This window comes from Gekko japonicus, unplaced genomic scaffold, assembly GCF_001447785.1.
Source record: "Gekko japonicus isolate JY-2015 unplaced genomic scaffold, Gekko_japonicus_V1.1 scaffold2199, whole genome shotgun sequence".
NCBI lineage: Eukaryota > Metazoa > Chordata > Lepidosauria > Squamata > Gekkonidae > Gekko > Gekko japonicus.
Window position 1 is genome coordinate 164643 of NW_015164259.1, and position 23368 is coordinate 188010.

Here is a 23368-nt window from a genome sequence, read left to right on the forward strand (position 1 = left end):
AAACATAGGATTCCCACTTTCCCTTCCTCCCTGCTCTGTTGCAATTTGCCTTAAACACAGTTGGTTGTGCACCAACACCAACCATGGGTAATGGTAACCAGGGCTGGCAACTAAATTAACTTGTAACCAGCTTCAAACCTGGGTTAAGAACAAAGCTCAGTTAACCAAAGTGAACGTTATGAATAGCCATGATAGTTTATATTTGAGTTTGAAACATGGCTTGACTGTTTACCCTTTGTGTTTTGTGTATTTGTTACTTGGTTGTAGATTCTTGACTTGATAAGCCTGTAAGATTTGTCATGGAAGGTTGTTATTTTTTCTGTTCTAATCTTTGATTATTTTGTATTTTGATTGTTACTTAATATGTGTATGCGGAATTTTTTAAAAATATATATTAAAAAAATTAAAGTTGGTGAGGGGTGAAGAAGGAAGAAGTTATTGCAAGAGTCATGAGGGGGCTAAAGGGTAGCAGCGTCCCATGACCATGGTTCGCACTTAACCATGGTTAAGGGGCTAGCAGTAAGAGACATCTACAAAAGCCCTAAATGAAGGTCATCGTTCGAAGCGACCAAATTGTTTTACAAGCCTTTGTGTCACAGATATCAGGAAAACCCTTTAAATAGCTGTCCATAATACAGTTACAAAAGAACTATAAAAATTGTGCTGGTTCACAGCAAACTGAAGTAGATTTTGCTAAGATGAACCCCTTTAGAATGCAGCCAAGAAACATTATGCACCTGCCACACTTTGATTTATTATTAGAACAGAAGGCTCTGAATTTGTAACTGAAACACACACACACACACAAACCCCGGTGCTGTATATTCATGGGAAAATTCACAAAACCACAGTCACAAAAGGAAGAAAAACCAACACAGAGTAAGAATCCAGTTGTGCAGAATAACCACCAACCCAAAGGTCGATACCTGCCACTCTTCAGCTTAGCATCAGATCTGGCTCCTGGCAAGTCAGGAAGCCAGGGCCCAGAAGGAAGGTAAGCCTGGGGAAGATGAAACAAAGCCGGCGGTAATGCGGAGGTGAAGTAGACTGGGGTGTGTGTGTGTGTACAGAGACAGGGCTAAGCAAAGCAATAAGCCAAAAGAGGTCAGGTGTTAAGATCTCTAATGCAGATCAGTGGCACGGACTAGGAGCTGCCCACAGATTCCCAAACCAGAGAGCAAACCCGGCCCAGAGGCCTTTAAAGGGGTCCAAAGTCTTACCACGGGTGGCTTCCCTGCTTTGGCCAGGGCTTGAAAGTGATGTATAAGCTGAATCCCTGCCTAACATCTCTCCCAGGCTCCAAGACTCATTGCTGGTGTGTGTCAACATATAGGGTTGACATCCTCTGCATGGGGCCGGGGGTTCCCCTGCTTTCGGGGGGCCCAATCTGCCCCCGAAGAGCCCCATCACACCCAACATGCCCGGCGTGATGATGTCACCTGGAGGTGATGTCATTGTGGTACATGTGCTTTGTGCACGTGCCGGAAGACCCCAGGGAGCAGCCCGGAGCCCCCCGCTGGCAGCTGGTAAGCACCTGGCAATCCGCCCACATAGTTAGTTGCTGTGGCAGGTTGCCTGGGAATGAGGTAGGATACACCCCGGGGCCCAGCAGCAGACTCACTTGGGTGAGAGCAGGGGCAGGAGAATGCAGCCAGGGTAGCTTCAGGAACAGGGCAGCTTTGGCAGTCTGTCTTAGGGAAGTGAGGGAGCCCGGATGGGAGAACAAGGGCTCTCTGGGCCCAGGCCGGGCGTGGCTGTGCAGAGCAGGGGACAGAGAAGGGTGGAGCTTAGCGCAAGGGCCAGGTGTGCAGCTGGGGCTATAAAAAGAAAGGAAAAGGAAATGGGAGGAGGCTGGCTGGAGTAGGAAGGAAAACCAAGCAAGCTAGTGGGAGAAGGGGAAGAAGAGGAAGAGGAAGAAGAGGAAGAGGAAGAAGAAGAGGGAGAAGAATTGTCTCAGGGAGGTTCCCAAACAAAGAGACAGGTTGCAGTACTGTGTCTCTTCTCCTTTTTAATGTATTGTAACCCAGAGCTGGGTGAAAATAACCACACCTTCAGGTACCTGGAGCTGTTAACTGGAAATAAAAACCATCTATGCAAGGAAGCAGGGACCGGGTTGGTGCTTTCGAGACCCCATGGACCCCAGGTGTGATGTTCCCTTACCCCCAAAGGGCATCACAGTTGCACACAAAAGCACAGAGAAGTCCACAAGAGTCTGGAGGCAACCAAAGATTCCAGATGTGCATGAGATTTTCTGAAGAAATGGGAAGGCACAGGGGACTGCTGTGTCACTGTCAGGAATTTGTCCGTGGTTGTCCAGCCATTATGGACTGTGACTCACTGGTACAGGCACAACAGCAGCATAGCTGTCTCATATACGGACACCCAAAGCCTGAGAAATAAGCTAAGCAGGGCTATGGTGATAGGAATCGACAGCAACATCCTCTCTGGGTGCCATTACATGAACACGTCAGTCACTGAGATGTTACTTGCCTATGAACAAACTCGGATATCTGATGTACTGTAGTGAATCTTTCATAATGAGACTGTGTCTCTTCTCAGCTTTTTGAGCCACGCACATCTGGATGCACGTCTGGATTATGATGGTGTATGAGGCATCCAATATGCCAAATAGCATGATGTCTGGACTGTGGCCCAACCACTGAATGGACAGCAAGGGAGAAAAACTTTATCCACCGGCCAAACACATCCTGCCACAGCAGTGAAATTAGCTGAAGTTATTTTGCTCCATTGCCTCGTTGCTTAGAGCTTCAGGATCAGGGTGTCGCATAAAATCAAAGTTTCACAACATTTATCAGAGTGAAGATCAGCCCTATCGTTCTGGCTGATAATTTTTTTAAATTTTAAAAAAAAACCCATTATCAGACCTGCATAAGTGAAAGGATGTGATTAATCAGAAGCCCCATCCGATCCGGCAGCCAGCCGTCGTTCATGATATCGCTGCGCTCTTGCTCAGCTTCATCCCTTCTGTTTTCGCAAATATCCCACAGGCGATCTCTCAGGTCCTAAAAAAAACACATTGGAGCCGATACGTCAAAAGGGCCTCACCGCAAAACAAACTGAAGGATAGATGCCAATTAAACAGTGTTCTGGTTTTTAGGTCCAGTAGTTGAAGAAGCCTCGTCTGGAGCAGGTGCCGGTATTGGCAGCCGATTCTAGTTTGCAGGACTTGCAGAATCCCTTCCCAGCTCTGTGTGCTGGGCTCCTGGTTTACCTTCCCAATTCGTCCTGCCAGGAGAGTGAGTCAATACCAGCAGCTGCCTCTCCTGGAAGGAAGCGTGGCCGTGGGGACTCTCCAACAACAGCTGCCTGTATCAGCTGTTGGAAGCTGCAGTTGCTCAAGATGCTTGGAGTGTTTGGTCCAAGGCTCCTGTATGAAGGCTGCTGTATGAATTGGCATCTATAGGAACAATTTCGTCACTGTCTCCTATATGTAGGTGCCTTGCTTAATCAACAGGCATCCAACATGTAAGAGAAATGAGCCTACTTATTGGTTGTTAAGCCCTGACCTGGATAGCCCAGGCTATCCCCCTCTCAGAAGCTAAGCAGGGTCAGCCCTATGCAGTATTAGGATGGGAGATCTCCAAGGAATACCAGGGTCGTAACACAGAGGCATGCAATGGCAAACCACCTCTGAATGTCTCTTGCCTTGAAAACCCCACAGGGTTGCCATAGGTCACCTGCAACTTGATGGCGCTTTCCACCACATTGTTTTTTAACCAGTTATATAAAGCCTAGCATGTATTAGAGATGCTATCACTGTCCCCTGGACCATGTATAGCACAAGGAAGTCTAGACGACAGGGTTATCACTAGTGGAGAACAAGGGCATTGCACAAAGATGTCTGCAGAGCGAACAGCTCCAGAGGGGTCAGTTGAGCCAAACTGTAAGCTACAAGGAAACAGGGCAAGGCACAAATTGGCACATGGCTCACAACCACTTTCCCAAGAATTCCTTGGCTTTTGGCTGGTGCAGTCATCTTGCAAAAAGCCAACTTTGAAAACTATGTTTGGGGGTTCTGCCACTATTCTTGGGCCTCTCTGTTCAAGTGCAGCTGCCTCACTCTGAAGCCCATCTGCAAGTATGAATTCCATCGAGATCTCTAAGAAGGGGTGAGTGCAAAAAGTCACCGAGTGGAGAGAAAACGATAGAGACCCTCGTATACAGTGAAGACTCATTTTTGTCTGGTAGAAGAGGATATAAACAATGGGCTTAGTCCTTGCCATGTAGGGAGTTCAGAAAGCATAACTGAAGGGCGGCTATCTATTACATTGTGTGCTCTCCAGATTTCACTCAGGGGTTGGAAGCATATTTCTGATAGGTGATACGGGTTTATAACTAAGCTGGTGCAGGAGCAGGCTGAGGTACATTTCCGCCCCAATCACCCTCCTCCTGTTGCTGACCTAAAAGTAGCTGACCTAAAGTTGCTGACCTAAAAGTAGCAGCTCTCTTGCAAAGGAATTTCAAAGGGAGATTAGAGAGACTGCTGAATTGCAATTGACAATGAAGCTGAAAGCACAATGCACCCACCTGGACTGCATCAAGACCTAGGTTTCTTGTCTCATTACCAATGCTGATTTCTCCAGCCCTATTACCACTCTGCATATCTCACCTAAATCCAATCACGCCTGCTATTGTTATTCACCTGCTATTGTCATTTGGCGTCTGAAATCACTCTACTTTCCAATAAATAGGACAGATGGACTCCCATTCTAGCTGTATGTGAAGAAGCGAGCAGTGACTCACAAAGCTCGTACCCCACCACATATTTTGTTAGTCTTTAAGGTGCTACTGGGCTCTCGCTCTCTTCTACTGCTACAGACAGACTAACATGGCTGCCCATCTTGATCTGCCTCCTCCTGTGTTAGTCCTGTCGGGTCAAATGGGCTCCAGAGGTATCACCTTTGCAGCCCACCTTGGAGCCGGGCTGGGTGGCGGCGGTACAAGTATGGGAGATACATGCCATGCTCCCCTCCCCCACCAATTTGGTGCCCCAAGCAATTGCTTGGATCATTTGGGCAGTGAAGCAGCACCTGAGTTGGTGCTGTCTAGACATAAGGATGACACAATCATGGAGTACACTCAGGCTTATCTGGGGCACTCTGAAGTGACCTAAGAGGGACTTCTACCTCTTCGTGTGAGAACATCGCTTATTCGCCTCCTAATGCGTGAAAAGGCAGGTAAACTTCTTAACCACATCTTGATTAAAATCTGGTTGGGATACCAGTGACCAGATAACATGGCCCCATGGTCACATCTGGCCAATGGGCCACCAGTATCTCCTATAGCAATTGACTGGGGAGGGGTCATGATTTACTGGGAGGACCACCACTTTGCAAGCTGAAGGTCCCAGGTTCCACCCCCAGCATTTCCAGCTCAAAGGCTCAGGTTGTAGATGATATGAGAGACCGCTACCTGAGACCTTGGGGAGCCGCTGCAGGTCAAAGTGGTCAACTCAATCTCAGTAGTTTATGCTGAGAAACAATATTAGAAAAAACAGATATCTACCACCACGGCATGCAACAAAACTGAGCAACAAGTGTTTCTCACTAGGCCGCTGATGATCTGACTCATTCTGCTGCTAGAGAAGGAGGATATAATAAATTTCCCATCTCTAATGACTTGAGCAGGTGTTGTGGTCAGCAGCCGCATGAGCAGTGTGCTCCAGAGATAAGCTTTGTGTTTGCCACGCTGCAGGCAGGATTTTAAGTCTTTTCTCTCTCCTTGCTCGTTTTTGGCTTATGCTTATGTTGGATTCTTGCTCTAAGCAGTGAGTGTAAGTATACAGTGAGGGGGCCAAAGAGATAGTCCCCTGTTCTCCATGCACAGGGCTAGCCAACAACACAAACAAGTCCAGGCATCCTTGCAAGCATCTCTCCTTATATATAATTGAATAGTGGGTGCCAAAGTTCTAATTCTAAAATGCACTCCCTTAGTGTATGGCTGATGGCACTGCTCCTCAGCATATATCGCCACCAATCAGAAGGCAAAGTCCGGGTCCCGCCCACACCACAACTGCTGCGACAACCTGGTCTTTTGCATATGGAAGCTGATTGGACTTCACTCCATTCCACACCTCAAACTCCCCCTCCCCGCAAGGCAGTTGGAATGTCAGTTGCATCTGCTGTATTCTGGTGGTGTGCAGGTCCCAGATTCATGTTTTAAAAGCAGACTGACACTGTTTGCCCAAAGCCAGAGCACTCTCCCAGAGCCTCTTTCTAGATCTCGTTGTATTTATTTCCACAACGGGCCTTATTTCTAGTTCTACATACAACAGAACAGAGAATCCAGGAGGCACCCAACTGGAACAAAGCCAAATCTTGGGTCTGGGCAGGGGCAGATATTGTTGTTGCTGTTCAGTCACACAGTGAAGTCCGACTCTTTGCGACCCCATGGACCACATCACGCCAGACCCTCCTGTCTTCCGCCATCCTCCAGTATTTGCTTAATTGCACGTTCGTTGCATCGATAACACTGTCTAACCATCTCATCCTTTGCCGTCCTCTTCTTCTTTCCCAGCATGAGGGTCTTCTCCAGGGGCAGATCTACTATGAAACTAATGAAGCTTCAGCTTCAGGGCCTCTAATCCTGGAGGGGCCCCAAAGCAACTTTTTATAAAAAGGAATGAATTTTGCAACAAAATTGATGCCGTTTTTTTAAAGTGTTTGTTATTAAAACAAGGCTATTTTAGTGACAGAATCATAAGCCAGTGGGTTGAAGTACTTAATGTTGACCTTAGAATATGCTCTAATACCCATTCCATATGGCCTCAAAATGTTCCTGTAATTGGTCAAATTTCAAAAAATTTTCGGGGGCTTGCAGCACCCAAACCCCAGCTGTATGGGCTCATTGAACTCACCAGAATCTATTCATAGCCTACATTTTGACAGCTGGATCCTCAAATCCTTCACTGGTGCATGGCTTAATAGTTCTACAGCTCAGCCCTTAGCCAATCAGAACCATAAAAAGACATCTGAATTATCAATTCAGGCTGCACTAATCTCGCTTGTGCATTTTAACACCTAAAATTAGATTTTCACCTCTTTATCCCAATGAGCCCCGACCCCTCTGATGACCTTCTATCTATTGTTGCTGGTTGAAAAGGGGCCCCCATAACATTCAGAGAGAGAGAAGAAGAAGAGGAGATTGGATTTATACCCCACCCTTCACTACCTGAAGGAGTCTCAGAGTGGCTTACAATCTCCTTTCCCTTCCCCTCCCCATAACAGACACCCTGTGAGTTAGGTGGGGCTGAGAGAGCTCTTTTGAGAACTGTAGTTCTGGTCACGCTGGTGGACCTCTGGGTGACACCTAGGTATTGGCCACTGTGTGACACAGGGTGTTGGACTGGATGGGCCACTGGCCTGATCCAACATGGCTTCTCTTATGTTCTTAGTACTCGGGAAGGAGACCACCAAGGAAGTCCAGGGTTGCTGTGCATAGGCAGGCAGTGGAAAATCAACTCTTGTTTGTCTCTTGGCTATGACTTGACAGCACTTTCCACCACCAAAGCACCATGTGTATTTCCAGTGCTGCACAAATCAGTATCCATCATTATGAGGATATATGGGGACAATTATAATATATGGGGACAGTTATAATATATTGTAATTATATATATTCATCCTTCTGGAGCCAGAAAGCACTGAATAAATATTTGCTGTCCTACTGGGAATTGACCATGAATGGTACCATTCCCAAACACCATATCAGACAGATGTCGACAGATCAGTTACAGAATCACTGTCCTAATGACAGGGATGTAGGATTCTTATCTCACTATGGATGATAATTTCCTGCCCCTAAGCCATTCTCCCCTGTTCTAACCAAGCTGATTGTGTCTTGCATTGTACCTTTGTATTCTGACTCCCTGCTTTGCAACAACCCCTCCCACCTTCTTACTGGGCTATAAGGGCTCAGGGATCTCCATCCCTTTGTTGTTGTTGTTCAATCGCACAGTCGAGTCCAACTCTTCGCGACAGCATGGACCAGATCACGCCAGGCCTTCCTTTCTTCCACCGTCCTCTGAAGTTTGCTCAATTTCATGTTCGTTGCATCTATGACACTGTCTAACCTTCTCATCCTTTGCCGTCCCCGTCTTCTTTGACGTTCAATCTTTCCCAGCATCAGGGTCTTCTCTAGTGAGTGCTCCCTTCTCATTTGGTGGCCAAAGTATTTGAGCTTCAGTTTCATTATCTGGCCTTCCAGGGAACAGTCAGGGTTGATTTCTTTGAGGATTGACTGATTTGTTCTTCTTGCAGTCCAAGGGACTCTCAAGAGTCTCCTCCAGCACCATAGTTCAAAAGAATCTATTCTTCGGCGCTCGGCCTTCCTTATAGTCCAACTCTCACAGCCATACATGACTACTGGGAATACCATTGCTTTGACCATGCGGACTTTTGTTGGCAGGGTGATGTCTCTACTTTTTATCATGCTGTTTAGGTTCGCCATCACTTTCCTCCCAAGGAAATCTTTTAATTTCATGGCTGCTGTCACAGTCTATGGTGATCTGGGATCCCAGGAATGTGAAGTCTGTCACTACTTCCACGACTTCCCCTTCTATTTGCCAAGGAGTGATGGGGCCGGATGCCATGATCTTAGTTTTTTTGATGTTGAGCTTCAAGCCCACTTTTGCGCTCTCCTCTTTTACCCTGAGCAAGAGGCTCTTTAGGTCCTCTTCACTTTCTGCCATTAGAGTGGTATCGTCTGCATATCTGAGGTTGTTGATCTTTTCCCCAGCAATCTTAATTCCCGCTTGTGATTCATCCAGGCCAGCATTTCGCATGATGTACTCTGCATATATATTAAATAAGCAAGGTGACAATATACATCCTTGTCGTACTCCTTTTCCTATGCTAAACCAATCAGTTGTTCCATATCCGGTTCTAACTGTCGCTTCTTGGCCCTTATACAGGTTTCTCAAGAGACATGTGAGGTGGTCTGGTACTCCCATCTCTTTAAGGACCTGCCATAGTTTGTTGTGATCCACACAGTCAAAGGCTTTAGCATAGTCAATGAAGCAGAAGTAGATATTTTTCTGGTACTCTCTTGCTTTCTCCATAATCCAGCGAATGTTGGCAATTTGATCTCTAGTTCCTCTACCTCTTCGAAACCCAGCTTGTACTTCTGGTAGTTCTCTATCCACGTACTGTTGAAGCCTAGCTTGTAGGATCTTGAGCATGACCTTGCTAGCGTGTGATATGAGTGCAATTGTGCGATAGTTTGAACATTCCTTGGCGTTGCCCTTCTTTGGGATTGGAATGTATACTGATCTTTTCCAATCCTGTGGCCACTGTTGCGTTTTCCAAATTTGCTGGCAAATGGAGTGCAGCACTTTAACAGCATCATCTTCTAAGACTTTGAATAGCTCAGCTGGAATACCATCACCTCCACTAGCTTTGTTGTTAGCAATGCTTTCTAAGGCCCATTTAACTTCACATTCCAGGATGTCTGGCTCGAGGTCAGTGATTATACCGTCGTGGTTGTCAAGGACATCGAGGTCTTTCTTGTATAGTTCTTCTGTGTATTCTTGCCATCTTTTCCTAATCTCTTCTGCTTCTGTTAGGTCCCTACCGTTTTTGTCCTTTATCATGGCCAGCTTTGCATGGAACGCTCCCTTGATTTCTCCAATTTTCTTGAAGAGATCTCTAGTCCTTCCCATTCTATTGTTTTCTTCTATTACTTTGCACTGTTCATTCAGGAAGGCCTCCTTATCTCTCCTTGCTGTTCTCTGGAAATCTGCGTTCAGTTGGGTAAATCTTTCCTTTTCGCCTTTGCCTTTCGCTTTCCTTCTTTCCTCTGCTATTTGTAAAGCCTCATCAGACAGCCACTTTGCTTTCTTGCATTTCTTTTTCTTTGGGATGGTGGTGATTGCTGCCTCCTGTACAATGTCACGAACCTCCGTCCATAGTTCTTCAGGCACTCTATCTATCAAATCCAGACCCTTGAATCTATTCTTCACCTCTACTGTATATTCATCAGGGATGTGATCTAGGTCAAACCTGAATGGCCTCATGGTTTTCCCGATTTTCTTCAGTTTAAGTCTGAATTTTGCAATGAGTAGCTCATGATCTGAACCACAGTCAGCTCCAGGTCTTGTTTTTACTGACTGGATAGAGCTTCTCCATCTTTGACTGCAAATTATATAGTCAATCTGATTTCGGTGTTGCCCATCTGGTGATGTCCATGTGTAGAGTCGCCTCTTAGGTTGTTGGAAAAGGGTATATTGGACACCTTCTGGCCTGAGGGGCTCATCTTCCAGCGTCATATCTTTTAGCCTTTTGATACTGTCCATGGGGTTTTCTTGGCAAAAATACTGGAGTGGGTTGCCATTTCCTTCTCCAGTGGATCACACTTGGTCTGAGTTCTCTGCTGTGGCCTGTCCATCTTGGGTGGCCCTCCACGGCATAGCCCACAGCCTCATCGAACCACGCAAGCCCCCTTGCCACGCCAAGGCAGTGATCCATGAGGGATCCCTACTTGTATGTGAAGTGACTCTCGAAAGCTTATACCCTGGAAACCTAGTTGGTCTGTAAAGTGCTACTGGACTTGGACAGGAGCACTTAAAGTAGCAGGTAGCGCTTAAAGTGCTACTGGACTCTTCGACTGCAGATCAACAGTGCTACCCACCTGACACTGTCCTATAAGAATGCTATAAGGACGTCCTATAAGGAACTGTCCTATAAGGATGCTATTCCCTCCTCTTCCCTCAATCTCATTCATTTTACAACAGGCCAGTAGCCAAAGTAACTCATCGGCTGTCTTTTGAGTTTCTACTTACAGTAACCCTTTGGTGCAGCTCTTGTTTGGTTTCATCATCATCCCACAAGTCATCAGCAATCGAGTTATAATCGGCTTGCCACTGAGTCACGAACTCCTGTTTGTGGTCCGGACGTTTCAGATAGTCTTTGAAATGATTTCTGGCAAAGAAATGAAATCAAAAGAAGCCCAGTGTTGTTGATCTGTCTTTAACTTAAGAATCAAGAGGGCAGGGCCAATGACAGTCTTTATTTATAAAGCTCGTCAAAACTCACCTGATATCCGACAGGTAATGAATGACAACGTGCTGCTCAGCCCGGATTTGCCGAAGAGTGGCTTTGATGTTACTCACATAGGATGCCTCGACGATTTCCCAGTAAGGGACTAAGAATTCAGGCACTTCCTGTTAAGTTTGAAGAGACACGGAAATTGTGCATCTGCCAACCAATCAGAAGGCTGGAGAAAAGGGACTGACAAAGGGGACCAATTAAGTTATTGCCCTATATTCCACTCCTCTCCATTCACTTCTCTCACTTCTATCTCTTTCCTTTATGTATAGAAAATCATAGAATCACAGAATTGGAAGGGACCCTACAGGCCATGTAGTCCAACCCCCAGCTCAGTGCAGGATCAGACTAAACCACCCCTGACAAGTGTTTCTCCGGCTGCCCTTAGACCTAGGCTGTTTTCATGGACTCACAGAATCACAGAGCTGGAAGGGGCCATACAGGCTATCTAGTCCAGCTCCCTGCTTGATGCAGGATCAGCCTAGAGCATCCCTGACAAGTGTTTGTCCGGCCGCTGCTTAAAGATTGCCAGTGAGGGGGAGCTCACCACCTCCCTAGGCAGCCGATTCCACTGTTGCACAACTCTGACTGTCAAAAAAGATTTTCCTAATATCCAGCCGATACCTTCCCGCCCTTCATTTAAACCCATTATTGCGAGTCCTCTCCTCTGCTGCCAGCAGGAACAGCTCCCTGCCCTCCTCTAAGGGACAGCCCTTCAAATACTTAAAGAGAGCAATCATGTCCCCCCCTCAACCTCCTCTTCTCCAGGCTCAACATTCCCAAGACTCTGACCTTATTATGCTCAAAACAGCTTCCCTTTTGGCAAGAGTCTCGGCATTGTAAAGGATGGAGTGCTGGGCCTTAACCAGGAAGACCTGAATGAAACCCACTATCTGTTCCGAAGTTCAGCCTTTCATATCACCTATTTAGCATCACGATGGGACAGGCCATCTATCCATCCATTATGGGATGCTCTCTGTTCATGTGCTCCCTTCCCTCCTTCTCCTTCCACCCCTTGGGCTCCTGATTTGGCCACAAACCAAGGATCCCCAACATGGTGCCTGTGGAAACCGTAGCGGGTGGGGGCAGGAGGTTGGTCTTTTGCCCAGCAAGGCTTCTGATTGGCCACTGGAGATTTGACTGGCTATGTGTATTCTTTTTTAATGTTGCCCCGGCAGCAACTGCCACTGCTGCACAGAGATCTTCATTGCATGATGGAAGATAAGCTGCGTAAGCTGCAGTGCCCATTGTATGGCTGGCTCCGCCTCCTGCAGCAGCCATTTTGTGACTGTGCCCACCACACTGTGCCAGAATTCCAAAGAGGCCCAAAGACTCAAAAAGGTAGGGGATCCCTGCCACAAACTACAGGTTGCTGTTACACCCAAACGTATGCTCTGTGCTTGCTTTCCCTTCCCAGATTGCAAAACATTATCAAACTGTGGTTTGCAGTCCTGGTTTGGAGGGCCTATATCCAAACCACAGTTTGTTTGGTCTGGATGTAACGGCAGAGTCATCAATCGATTCCTAGTGTGAAAGGGGAGGAGGAAAGGAATGTGCTGGCACAGGGATCGTTCCCGTGGTGCCAAACAACGGTTTGGAGTTAAGATCGAACTATGCCCATCTTTCAGCCTAACCCACTTCTCAGGATTATCGTAAGGACACGCGTACACGTTCTTGAACTCCTTGGAGGAAGGGTGTGATATAAACGTGATATGCATTTTTAAAAAAACCAAGATCTTCCCCAAATTGCACATGCATGTAGTCAAGAAAATACTAGAACTGGTATTCCCATTAGGGCATTTTCTCACATAGTACCCCCAGTCAGCCATTACAGTTTTGGTGCTGCCCTCACATAATGGGAGGACACATTACCCACAATCCTTTTGATACGCGCTATCATCATTTTGTGCTCGCAGGACAACACCCCCACACAGCCCTTCTCCAGGCATACACACCTGCTACCAAATCCACTTTACTTCCACACATCATGTATATCATACAGTGGGTGCACACACAGAATCCCATGTGTGTGCCTATTGACCTGTCATTTATCTATTACATTTACTGATTTCCTCCAAGGAGCACAGTGTGCTGTACATAGGGGTTTCAGTCCACAAGGTACAAACCAGCCCAGTCTGAAGGACTGGATGGCCAAGTTTGCAAAACTCTCACCAATTTTACTTGGTGTGTTCATAATAGCCTTGGTAAAGGGAGCATGACAGAAAGTTCCGGGTGAAAATAAGAGCAAGGAAAAAAATAACAGGATTAGATGCCAGTTGTTCAGGAAGAATGTGGGGTTATAAACAGGGCTTTTTTGGTAGAAAAAACCCAGCAGGAACTCATTAGCATAATAGGCCACACCCCTGACCGCACAGCTCATTCGCATATTAGGCCACACCCCCATGTTACCAGAAGTGTGGTCATCCAACTACACCCACCTTTTGCTTCTTATTCTCTTTACCTTGTTTGTTGTCAAAACCCAGGGCTTTTTTTTTTTAACAGGAACTCCTTTGCATGTTCGGCCACACCCCCTAATTGTAGCCAATCCTAATGAGTTTCTGCTGTTGGGTGTGGCCTGTTATGTTAATGAGTTCCTGCTGGGCGTGGCCAACTTGGGAGCCAGCCGGAACTCCGTTCCTGTGCGTTCCTGCCCAAAAATAGCCCTGGTTATAAATTAGGGGAAGGGTTGTGGCTCAATGGGACAGCATCCGCTTGGCATGCAGAAGGTCCCAGATCCAATCCCCAGCATCTCCAGAGAAAAGGGTCGGGTAGCAGGTGATGCGAAAGACCTCGATCTGTGACCCGCCTCGATCTGTGCTGGTCAGAGCAGCCAATACTGACCTTGGTGGACCAATGATCTGATTCAGTGTAAAGCGGCCTTATACATTCAGGTGCCCAGATATTTAAAATAAATAAATTTGAAACCGCCATACAGGGGGAAGTGGATCATCGACATAAACCCATTCAGGTGACCCTGGTTTAATTGGAGGAGGTTCTACAGGAGCAGGAGATGGTAATTCTTCCGGTGGTGGTGGGGCAGCTTTCCCTGGTGATTTTCCTCGTGGAGTACCTTAAAGAGGAATGGATGATTAATACACATCTTCTAGGAATACATGAATAAATTGTAAGTCACAAAAACCTGGCTATTTTCTTGGGACACCCTTCATGGATGGGGTAGCAGCTATATGGTATATGTCACATTCATTTGCAGAATGGAAAGTAGGCAATTTCTAGAGGTACTGTAAGCAGATACATACTACACACACACAGCATCACAGAATCAGCTTCCCAACATATAACCCAGCTAAGCTAGAATGCTTGAATATACTTGCTGAAATATGCTGCTTTGAGGAACAAGTAGAGTGACACCCTTCTCAGTCCACGGCGGTCAGTGCATAAGTTTGCTTTGGTGGAAAGTACTGTCAAGTCACAGCCAGCTTCTAGCGACCCCGTAGGGTTTTCAAGGCAAGGGATGACCAAAGGTGGTTTGCCATTGCCTGCCTCTGCGCAGTGACCCTGGGCTTCCTTGGTGGCCTCCCATCCAAGTAATAACCAGGGTCAACCCTTCGTTGCTTCTGAGATCCGACAAGATCCGGCTAGCCTGGGACATCAAGATCAGGGCAAGTTCTGTTTAGGACTGCGTTACTGGTTTCTATTTATATTCCCTTGAATTGGCGCCATTTTATTTTTCTGCTTTTAACAGTTGGCTGTATCAGGTTTGTCTGTCCCATGGACCCATGGCTTACAGCATTTACATTCAGGTGGGCAGCCGTGTTAGTCTGAAGCAACAGAACAAAGTCTGAGTCTAATGGCACCTTGGAGACCAACAAAGTCTAATTCTGAGTATAAGCTTCTGTGGGCATGCGCACTTCTTCAAATACATTGAAACAGACTTCCTCAAACCTTGCTTTGCATGCACATGAAAGCGCCTACCCAGAATTAAACTTTGTTGGTCTCCAAGGTGCCAGTGGATGGCCATCTCAAAGCCCACCCAGCTCCTATGGGCTACAGAGATCTTCTGCCAGCCCACTGGAACCAGGTCGGTACAAGTGGGAGGAAACCACATGTTCCATTTGAACTTAAACTGCTGTCAACCAGAGAAGATTAGAAGAACCACTTGTTGAATCTCACCACACAAAAGTTTTTAAAATTGTTCACAAGTAAGTTGTACAATCTCTGTATTTAGCCATTCTTCTGTTTCCTCCATTGCCTCTGTATCCATTTCTAATGCCCTTTCCATTTCTTTGCTTTACATTTGCATATTTTTAACTCCTGTTTCTCTTCCTGGCCGCTCTTCAAATATTGGGAAGCATTCAAAGGGAGTCTCCTAATCAAAGTCGTCAGAAAAAAAACAGAACTTGAACTCGTACTCACTTCGTATTCCTTGTTTGCTTTGCTGTATGTTACATTTTGTTTTGTTTCGATAGTTTCTAAAATGGGCGGTCGCGTCTTAGCAAAACATGGCGGCCATGTTTGCACCATTCCCTGCTCCTGCTTTGAGACACTCTCGGTTGTCTACCGCTTGCTGCCACTCGCGGGGCGACCAGTCAAGTCTCATGCTGCCAGTCCTCTCTCCAGGAGGTCTGGTGAAGCCCAACAAAGGTCACAAGGACCCGCAGAGCCTCGGGGGGGGGGCAAGGAAGGTCGGGGCTGATCGGGAGCGTCCTGAACAAGCACCCGTGGAGTCACGCTGCTGCCCGGAAGTCTCGGATCTCTCTATCTTTGAAGCTGTCTTATATTGAATCAGACCGTCAGTCCATCAAGGTCCACATTGTCTACTCAGACTGGCAGCGGCTCTCCAGGGTCTCAGGCAGAGGTCTCTCGCACCACCTCCTGCCTGGTACTTTTAACGGGAGATGCCGGGGATTGAACTCTGGACCTTCTGCTTGCCAAGCAGAGGCTCTTCCACTGAGCCACACCCCTTTCCAATATGAACACATGAAGCTGCCTTATACTGACTCAGACCCTTGGTCCATCAAGGTCGGTACTGTCTACTCAGACTGGCAGCAGCTCTCCAGGATCTTGGACAAAAAAGGGTGAATTACATTACCTCCTACCTGGTTCTTTTTTAGCTGGAGATGCTGGGGATTGAACCTTGGACCTTCTGCATGCAAAGCAGAGGCTCTTCCAGTAAGCCACCGCCCTTCCCCTTTCTCCTTGCCAACTCTGCCCTGCTCTTCCATCCAGCCACCAAGATTCCTCAATAACGTCTCACACCTCCACCTGTTTCTCTTGCCTGCTGTATCCTTCTAAAACAGTTCAGAATTGTGTGGCTTGCTTGTCCTCCCTCCCCCTTGTGCACAATGCCATTTTGATGCTAAAGAACCACAATGTTGGTTCTGCTGGATCTGGGCTGCAAACAATGCACAAAGGGGTGCTGGAATCTATTGGGTCAGCTCATGGACAGGATGGAATCATTCAACTTGCACCTTCTTGGCAAAGAGTTTATGTAAGCCAGTTCTTGGGGCATTTCTCACACCATGGCCTTTGAGTCTTGCAAACATGAGTAATATGAGAAAGAAAGCAGCAGAGTCCAGTGTCTGAATCACTTATTTGAATTCAGCCCACACTAGCCATCCTTTATGGCCTGCCAGATACTTGACACCCATCCTCATTCAGCAGCTCCAGAAAAAGAGACAAGGGTCCTTTCCGCACTTGGATGCCAGAGTTCAACTCACGACACAGTACCTTGCATTTATCCCTGGTTATAACAGCATCCGTTTATCCCAGGACAAGTGTGGGGCGAAGCCGGGGTGACCTCAGTGTAATGTGGAAACAAAGAATACCCCTAGATAATTACAGGGGTGAACTCGAGTGTAGTGTAGAATGTAAAAATACCCCGAGATAATTACAGGGGTGAACTCAAGTGTAGTGTAGAATGTAAAAATACCCCGAGATAATTACAGGGGTGATCTTGAATGTAGTGTAGAATGTAAAAATACCCCGAGATAATTACAGGGGTGAACTCGAGTGTAGTGTAGAATGTGAAAGTACCCTGAGATAATTACAGGGCTGAACTCATGTGTAGTGTAGAATGTAAGTTCGGGAACAGGGTTGAACCAGGGTTTAAGGTCTAGCGCGGAAAGGACCCACAACGGGAGTGATGGAGGGTAAAGAGAACCGTGGTGGACTGCCATATATAGTCCGGGCGAAGTTGCCAACACTGGCTTGGAAAATTCCTGGATATCTGGGGGCAGAGTCCACCCTCCAAAGCAGCCATTTCCTCCAGGGGAAATGGCCTGTAGTCTGGAGATAAGTTGTAATTCCAGGGGAATTCCATACCCCATAAACAGATGCGATATCACAGTATACAATATACAGAAAGCAAGCAAGCACTGTAAAAATAACGCAGACCACAAGTGCTCATAAAAGTCATGCAAAAAGAGTATATTTATATGACAAGAATAACAGAGGACCACGTGTATCAGTAAAACCAAATTACATTGTATAATGTACAGGTCCATGAATAGTGCAAGTCCATAAATGGTACACAGACAAGGACGAAGACTCTGTATTGTGATCTTCGTTTCGATAGCTCTTCTTCAAGAAGTTCACACTACTTCATAAAGTACTCATAATGTACAGAAGACTTTAAAATGGTGTATGTAGGAGGAAAAATCCTTAGCACAGCACTCACAGTGCATAAAAGCCTTCAGACCAGTATTACAGGACTATTGGAGAGTTTGTTCTATTGTTGATCGGGTGCCCGGCTTTGAATGATTATAATAGGATTGAGTTTTTTCCTGTAATCGAAATGAAGATCACAATCTGGAGTCTTCGTCCTTGTTTTTTTGCCTTCAAAACCATAGAGTTGGCTCAAAAACCAGAGCGTCACCTCAACATCCGTGACCCAATGATGTCACTTCCAGGTTTGGGGGTGGGGCTTTCCCCACCAGCCAGCTGGCCGGCAGCAGATTGGAGCCCCCAAAAGCAGGGGAACCTCCGCTGGGAACTGGGAGCTGGCAACCCTAGTAAAGACTGCCTGGGGCCCAGGGTTACCACCTCTAGGTTGGGTGTGGAGTTCTCCTGGAACTGCAGCTGATCTCTGGACTACAGAGGTCCACTCTGCTGGAGAAAATGGAATTTCCAGAGGGTGATGAGCAATGTTCCCTCTAAGCTGAGTTAGTGTGAGCTAGCTCACAGTTTTTTAGACTCCGGCTCACACCTTTTTGTCTTAGCTCAGGAAGGATGGCTCCAGAGCAAACTTAATTTATGCAGCAGCCAAATCGCTCACTCACAACTTTAATGCCAGCAGGTCACAAAGTAGAATTTTTGCTCACAAGACTCCACGGCTTAGAGGGAGCATTGGTGATGAGCTCCCTTCTCTCTCTAAACTCTGCTGTCCCCCAAGCACTGCCTCCAAATCTCCAGGAAATTCCCAAGGCAGAGTTGGCAAGTCTGCATTGGGCCTCACTTGTGAAATAGCTGCCCCCCCGTTTTTCAATGGAACCATTTTCTTCCATGTCGAATGAAAACATGCCACTGTTGCTTTTTAAAAGAGAAGCGTGAAGATGAAAGTGAAAGCTACAATCTTTTGTGGCTATGAACAAAATTAGCATTACAAAAAAAAAAAAATGAAATGGCACTTCACCTGGTTTGCTTCTTGCCTCTTTGCTGCATCGTCTTTCTTTTTCTTTTTGTCTTTACGAGGGGGCGATGGCGGAGGAGATTCTGCTGTGGATACAAGACATTTCAGCACGGACACCTTCAAGAGGAGACTGGATAAACATACGGAGCAGAGGTCCATCTGTGGCTATTACCCGCCACGTACAGATGGAATACTACGTCGGGGCAGTGATGCTCTGCATTCGTGGTGCTTCAGGGGCAACGGTGGGAGGGGGGACTCTGGAGTTCTGAACCCACTGGTGGACCTCCCGATGGCACCTGGATTTTGGCCACTGTGTGACACAGGGCAATTCTGCATCTGGCACTTGCTCCACATTTTCTCAACACTGAGGAAAAGGTGCAGCTCAAAACCACATTCAAATAACGCTGTACTGACTGTAAAGTCACCCCTGAATGGCCATAAATCTATGCAGAAGGTACCATAAAACCCGATGGAGTACTTCCTCTTTCTGTGTTATACCTCTGAGGATGCCAGTCACAGCTGCTGGCGAAATGTCAGGTCCTACAATGCCAAGACCACGGACATACAGCCCGGAAAATCTACAACAACGAATGAACCCCAGCCGTGAAAGCCTTCGACAACATATGCATTAACAATGTGGCACATGAAAGGACTTGAGCTGTCATGGCATATCACTCACAGGCAATTTACACTATATTTATACTTTACCAACCTTTAGGCTCTACTTTGGGCTCTACTTTGGGCTCTACAGGTTCTGGTTCCGGGAGTTCAGCAGATGAAACAGCTTCCAGTTCCTCAAATTTCCCCCCTATTACTGACAGCACTTCTTCATGGGAGACAAAGGAAGCAATCTCTTGTTCTCTTTTCTCCGCTTCTTTCCTTTCCTGTTCTTTTCCTTCATCACAAAATCCACAGCAAAACACAGATTAATTGACAGAAGTGTGTGTGTGTGTGTGTGTATCTTTGACCAAGCAAGCTTTAAAAAGAACTACACACAATGGGTTGGATCTGAAAGACTTCACACTAATTTGTGGTCCTATAGCAGAGCTTTCCCGCCTTCTCTTTCATGTTTCCCACACTTCTGGTCATGGAGGGGTCTGTCCTGACCAGCTGCAATTGTTATCACCTTTAAATTGTGGGTCACACACTTACAGAGACTTATATAAGGGGAAGTGGGGTATGTGAAATCCTGTTGCTTCTGAGTTAGCATTTTGGATTAGGGTCTGTCATTGCTCAAATGGCATTTCCTGACCAGCTGCAATTGTTATCACCTTTAAATTGTGGGTCACCCACTTACAGAGACTTATATTGATTCAAAGCCCTGGGAATGGAATGTGGTGAATTATTTTCTGGGTGACTGATGTGGAGATTTGTCTAAAACAAAGGGCCTGAAACAGGCCAGGTCTCCTTACTGTTGTTCCAGCAATACACAGAGACAGACACATGGATTTCATGAGATATTAGGTTCCATTTTAAACCCAAACTTTCTATATTTCTAAAATTTCTTTCCACAATCCCCCATTTTTGGGTTTAAAGGGAACCCAAACACAATTTTCTACAGGAAGCTTTCAGGCCCATCCGTCTTTTTTTTGTTGTTGTGGCGATATAGCTGATGTGGAGGTAGAGACTATTTTGATTCCAGAAGAAAACACAGAAGGAATACATTTAGCTGCACAGGAAATAGCAAGAAAACACACCAAGATTACAAAACCACCTAACACCAAAAAGTGTACCAAGGTTTTCACCCAACTACTTAGGTTTGGAAGCCAGTCCCATAAGTCCAGGGTGACTTCCTTGGCTACCTGATGAAATACTTGTACTGCATTCTTTAAATCTTGTAAATGTGAAGCTATATATCCAGATTGGTTTACATAGAAGCAACATTCTTCTTTAATAAGGGCACAGACTCCTCCTTGTTGTGCAGCAAGGATGTCTAGTGTATAACCATTTGAGCTACAGAATCAATTTCTGTTTGCATGTGTGAAAAAGAAGCTATTGTATCATTAAAAGAACGTTCAATTTCAGAACTTATGTTTACAAGGGCTTTCTCCAGCTCCCAGACTCCTATTCCTGGAACAATGGCTCGCATAATGGGGGATTGTGGAAAGAAATTTTAGAAATATAGAAAGTTTGGGTTTAAGATGGAACCTAATATCTCATGAAATCCATGTGTCTGTCTCTGTGTATTGCTGGAACAACAGTAAGGAGACAACAGGATTTCACATACCCCACTTCCCCTTAGAAGATAACTTTGAAGTGAGCCCTCTGATAGCTTCAAAGGACAGTGTAACCCCAAATGGTGGGAACACCAGGAAAACAATAGCACCTTCCAGTAAATAAGAATTGTGTGAACTTTTGTTGTAAGGAAGCAAATTTACAATTTCAACTTCTAGGAAACAATTTACAGTTAAGCAATTTCCACTTCCAAACGTTAATTTACAACTGTGATATGATTATCAAAAGAACTCCTTTGATCATTTGGTATAAATACTGGTGAAATCCTACAGAATTTCGTTGGCTTCTGAAGGATCAGGAGGGGTTTAGTCTCCTGAGAATTGGAAGTCAACCCGAAAGGGCCCTTTCGCTTCTTGCATGCTTTGGGGTGGGATACTTTGTTTGCATGTTCATTTTTCTGTATGTGTTTACAATTTATATTTCTTGAAATAGAAGTGTACTGTGTGGGCAAGCTGACACAGCGTCTTGCTGTTCACCTTGTCAGGTAAACTTTGAATACTGAGCCTTTTAAATAAAAAAAGATATATAAGAAGAGATACCTTTGCTTGAAGTGTCTCTGGCCAGTGCTCAGCGTTTCCAAACTTGCACCTTCCGCCTTTGGTAAGGAGGCAACACTCAGGGGAACACGAACTAGAGGGGGTGTGTTGGGAGACATTTTTCTCACAACAGACAGCAGTGGCACTTTTGATGGGAGTAGCAGCAGCAGCACTCCCAGCTGTATAGATTGGCCACTGCTGTCAGGGCAAGGGTGTGCAGGTGGTGCAGGCATCCGAGCATAGAAGGTGGCAGAACTTGGAACTGGGAGCAGGATGCATGGATATGGGGGGGGCATACAGGGCTGGGGGTGGAAAAGAGTATGGGGGGTCCTGGTAGTGGGCAGATGGGGGCCCCAGGGCAATGTGTGCCCAGGAACCTGCAACCAGCTCTTGGTATAAACTTTCAAGAATCAAAGCCCCCTTCCTCAGATACCCGACGAATGGAGGGAGAAGTGGTATCAGGTATCTGACGCAGGGAGCTTTTTCTCGAAAGTTCATACCCTGAAATTTTTGTTGATCTCTAAGGAGCTACTAGACTTGAACCAGACAATTATGACTGCTGCTGATGATGATGATGACAAGAATGATGTGTGGAGGTTCCTGGGTGGGAGAAGTTATCTGTTGGCCTTGCTCTTGCCTAGAACTTCTGTGGGGAAAGGAGGGGGCAATTTTTTCAGACCCCCCCTCCTGCAGTCGCCCCAAATGCCTCCCCAAATGCTGCTCCTGTGGGCCAGGGAACCCTCAGGAATAACCTGGGGCGGGAATCATCGGTCTGCTGTGTGTGTGTGGGGGGGGAGAATTGGTGGAAATTTTCCCACCTGGTGCCTTCAAAAGTTTCAGGCAGGATTTCAGCCAGCATGGGGTCAAGGAGTGAGCCGGCCTGGAGGCCACATAGTCTGCACTTTGCACCAGCTCAGCGATGCTCTCAGTAAGGACGTACTTGGAACTGATGCACGGAAGTCAGATACAGGAGCCTTTTATCTCATTCTGGCTATAACAACGTCCCAGGTTACAAAACAGCATTTTAAACATTATCATTAGGGACTTCTGCAGGTGCCCCCTTGGCAAATGGGCAAAATCAACAACTGCTCATATATGTGGCCTTCTCTGTTGGGGCCCCCACCTTGTGAAATGGCCTGCCTGACGGGGTCGGGAAGCCCCCCCCGGCTTTCCACCAGCTCTGCAAAGCGGGATTATTCCAGGGGGCTTACCTACGCAGGCAATAGTTACAAAGTTACTTGGATACATTACTGGGGACTGTGCTCTGTACTGCTTTGTATGGTTTGCTGAGGATTGGCTCCCATTGTGTAATTTTGCATCATTTAATGTGCCATATTAACACCTATGCTTTGCTTCAAGTTCTGTTCCTTAGATTTCTGGTTGGGCTGACGACCCAAATCCTATTTCACTGTTTACTGAATGTCCCATCTTGTCGATTGACTCACTCTGCATAATACGCCTTGAGCCCCCTGGGAGAAAGGAGGGCTACAAATAATGTAAATAAACAACTGAAACCAGTGAGACAGCATGACTCACTCTTCTTTTCGACCTCCTCCATCAAAATTCCTTTTACTCTTTGACACAAAAGATTCTCCTCTATCTCTGCATGGACTCTTATTAGTATGTTCTGCTGCTCAGCTAGCCAGGTCTCGAGTGCAGGCCAAGCGTCCAGGAAACCAATGATTCTGTGAAACCGAAACCACGCAAAACTGAAAGTCAGATATGAGAACGGCATTCGGATCCTAAATGAGTCAGGCTGATAGAAACAAATTACTGACACCTCAAGGTGCCTGTCTGCAAAGTCGTCATATAGTGTGACATTCCTGATTCCCGTTTCTCTCTTACTCCAACGGGGATCTACGTTCAGTCTTATAACTCCACGTTAATGCTAGTGAGTCCAATGCTCCCTCTAAGCTGTGGAGTCTTGTGAGCAAAAATCCTACTTT

The 23368-nt window shown here is 46.3% G+C and overlaps 1 protein-coding gene across 1 annotated transcript in view; it reads right to left on the reverse strand.

Annotated features, from left to right (window-relative positions):
* The window catches only part of SPEF2 (sperm flagellar 2), a 148785-nt gene that overhangs the window by 54754 nt on the left and 70663 nt on the right, over positions 1–23368 (reverse strand). Inside the window, exons 18-23 of the mRNA XM_015408709.1 lie at positions 22959–23107; positions 19364–19546; positions 13997–14133; positions 11052–11179; positions 10799–10937; positions 2886–3023 (exon numbers count right to left, since the gene is read on the reverse strand). Of these exons, the coding sequence (XP_015264195.1) occupies positions 2886–3023; positions 10799–10937; positions 11052–11179; positions 13997–14133; positions 19364–19546; positions 22959–23107 (874 nt within the window). The remainder of the gene's footprint in view (positions 1–2885; positions 3024–10798; positions 10938–11051; positions 11180–13996; positions 14134–19363; positions 19547–22958; positions 23108–23368) is intronic.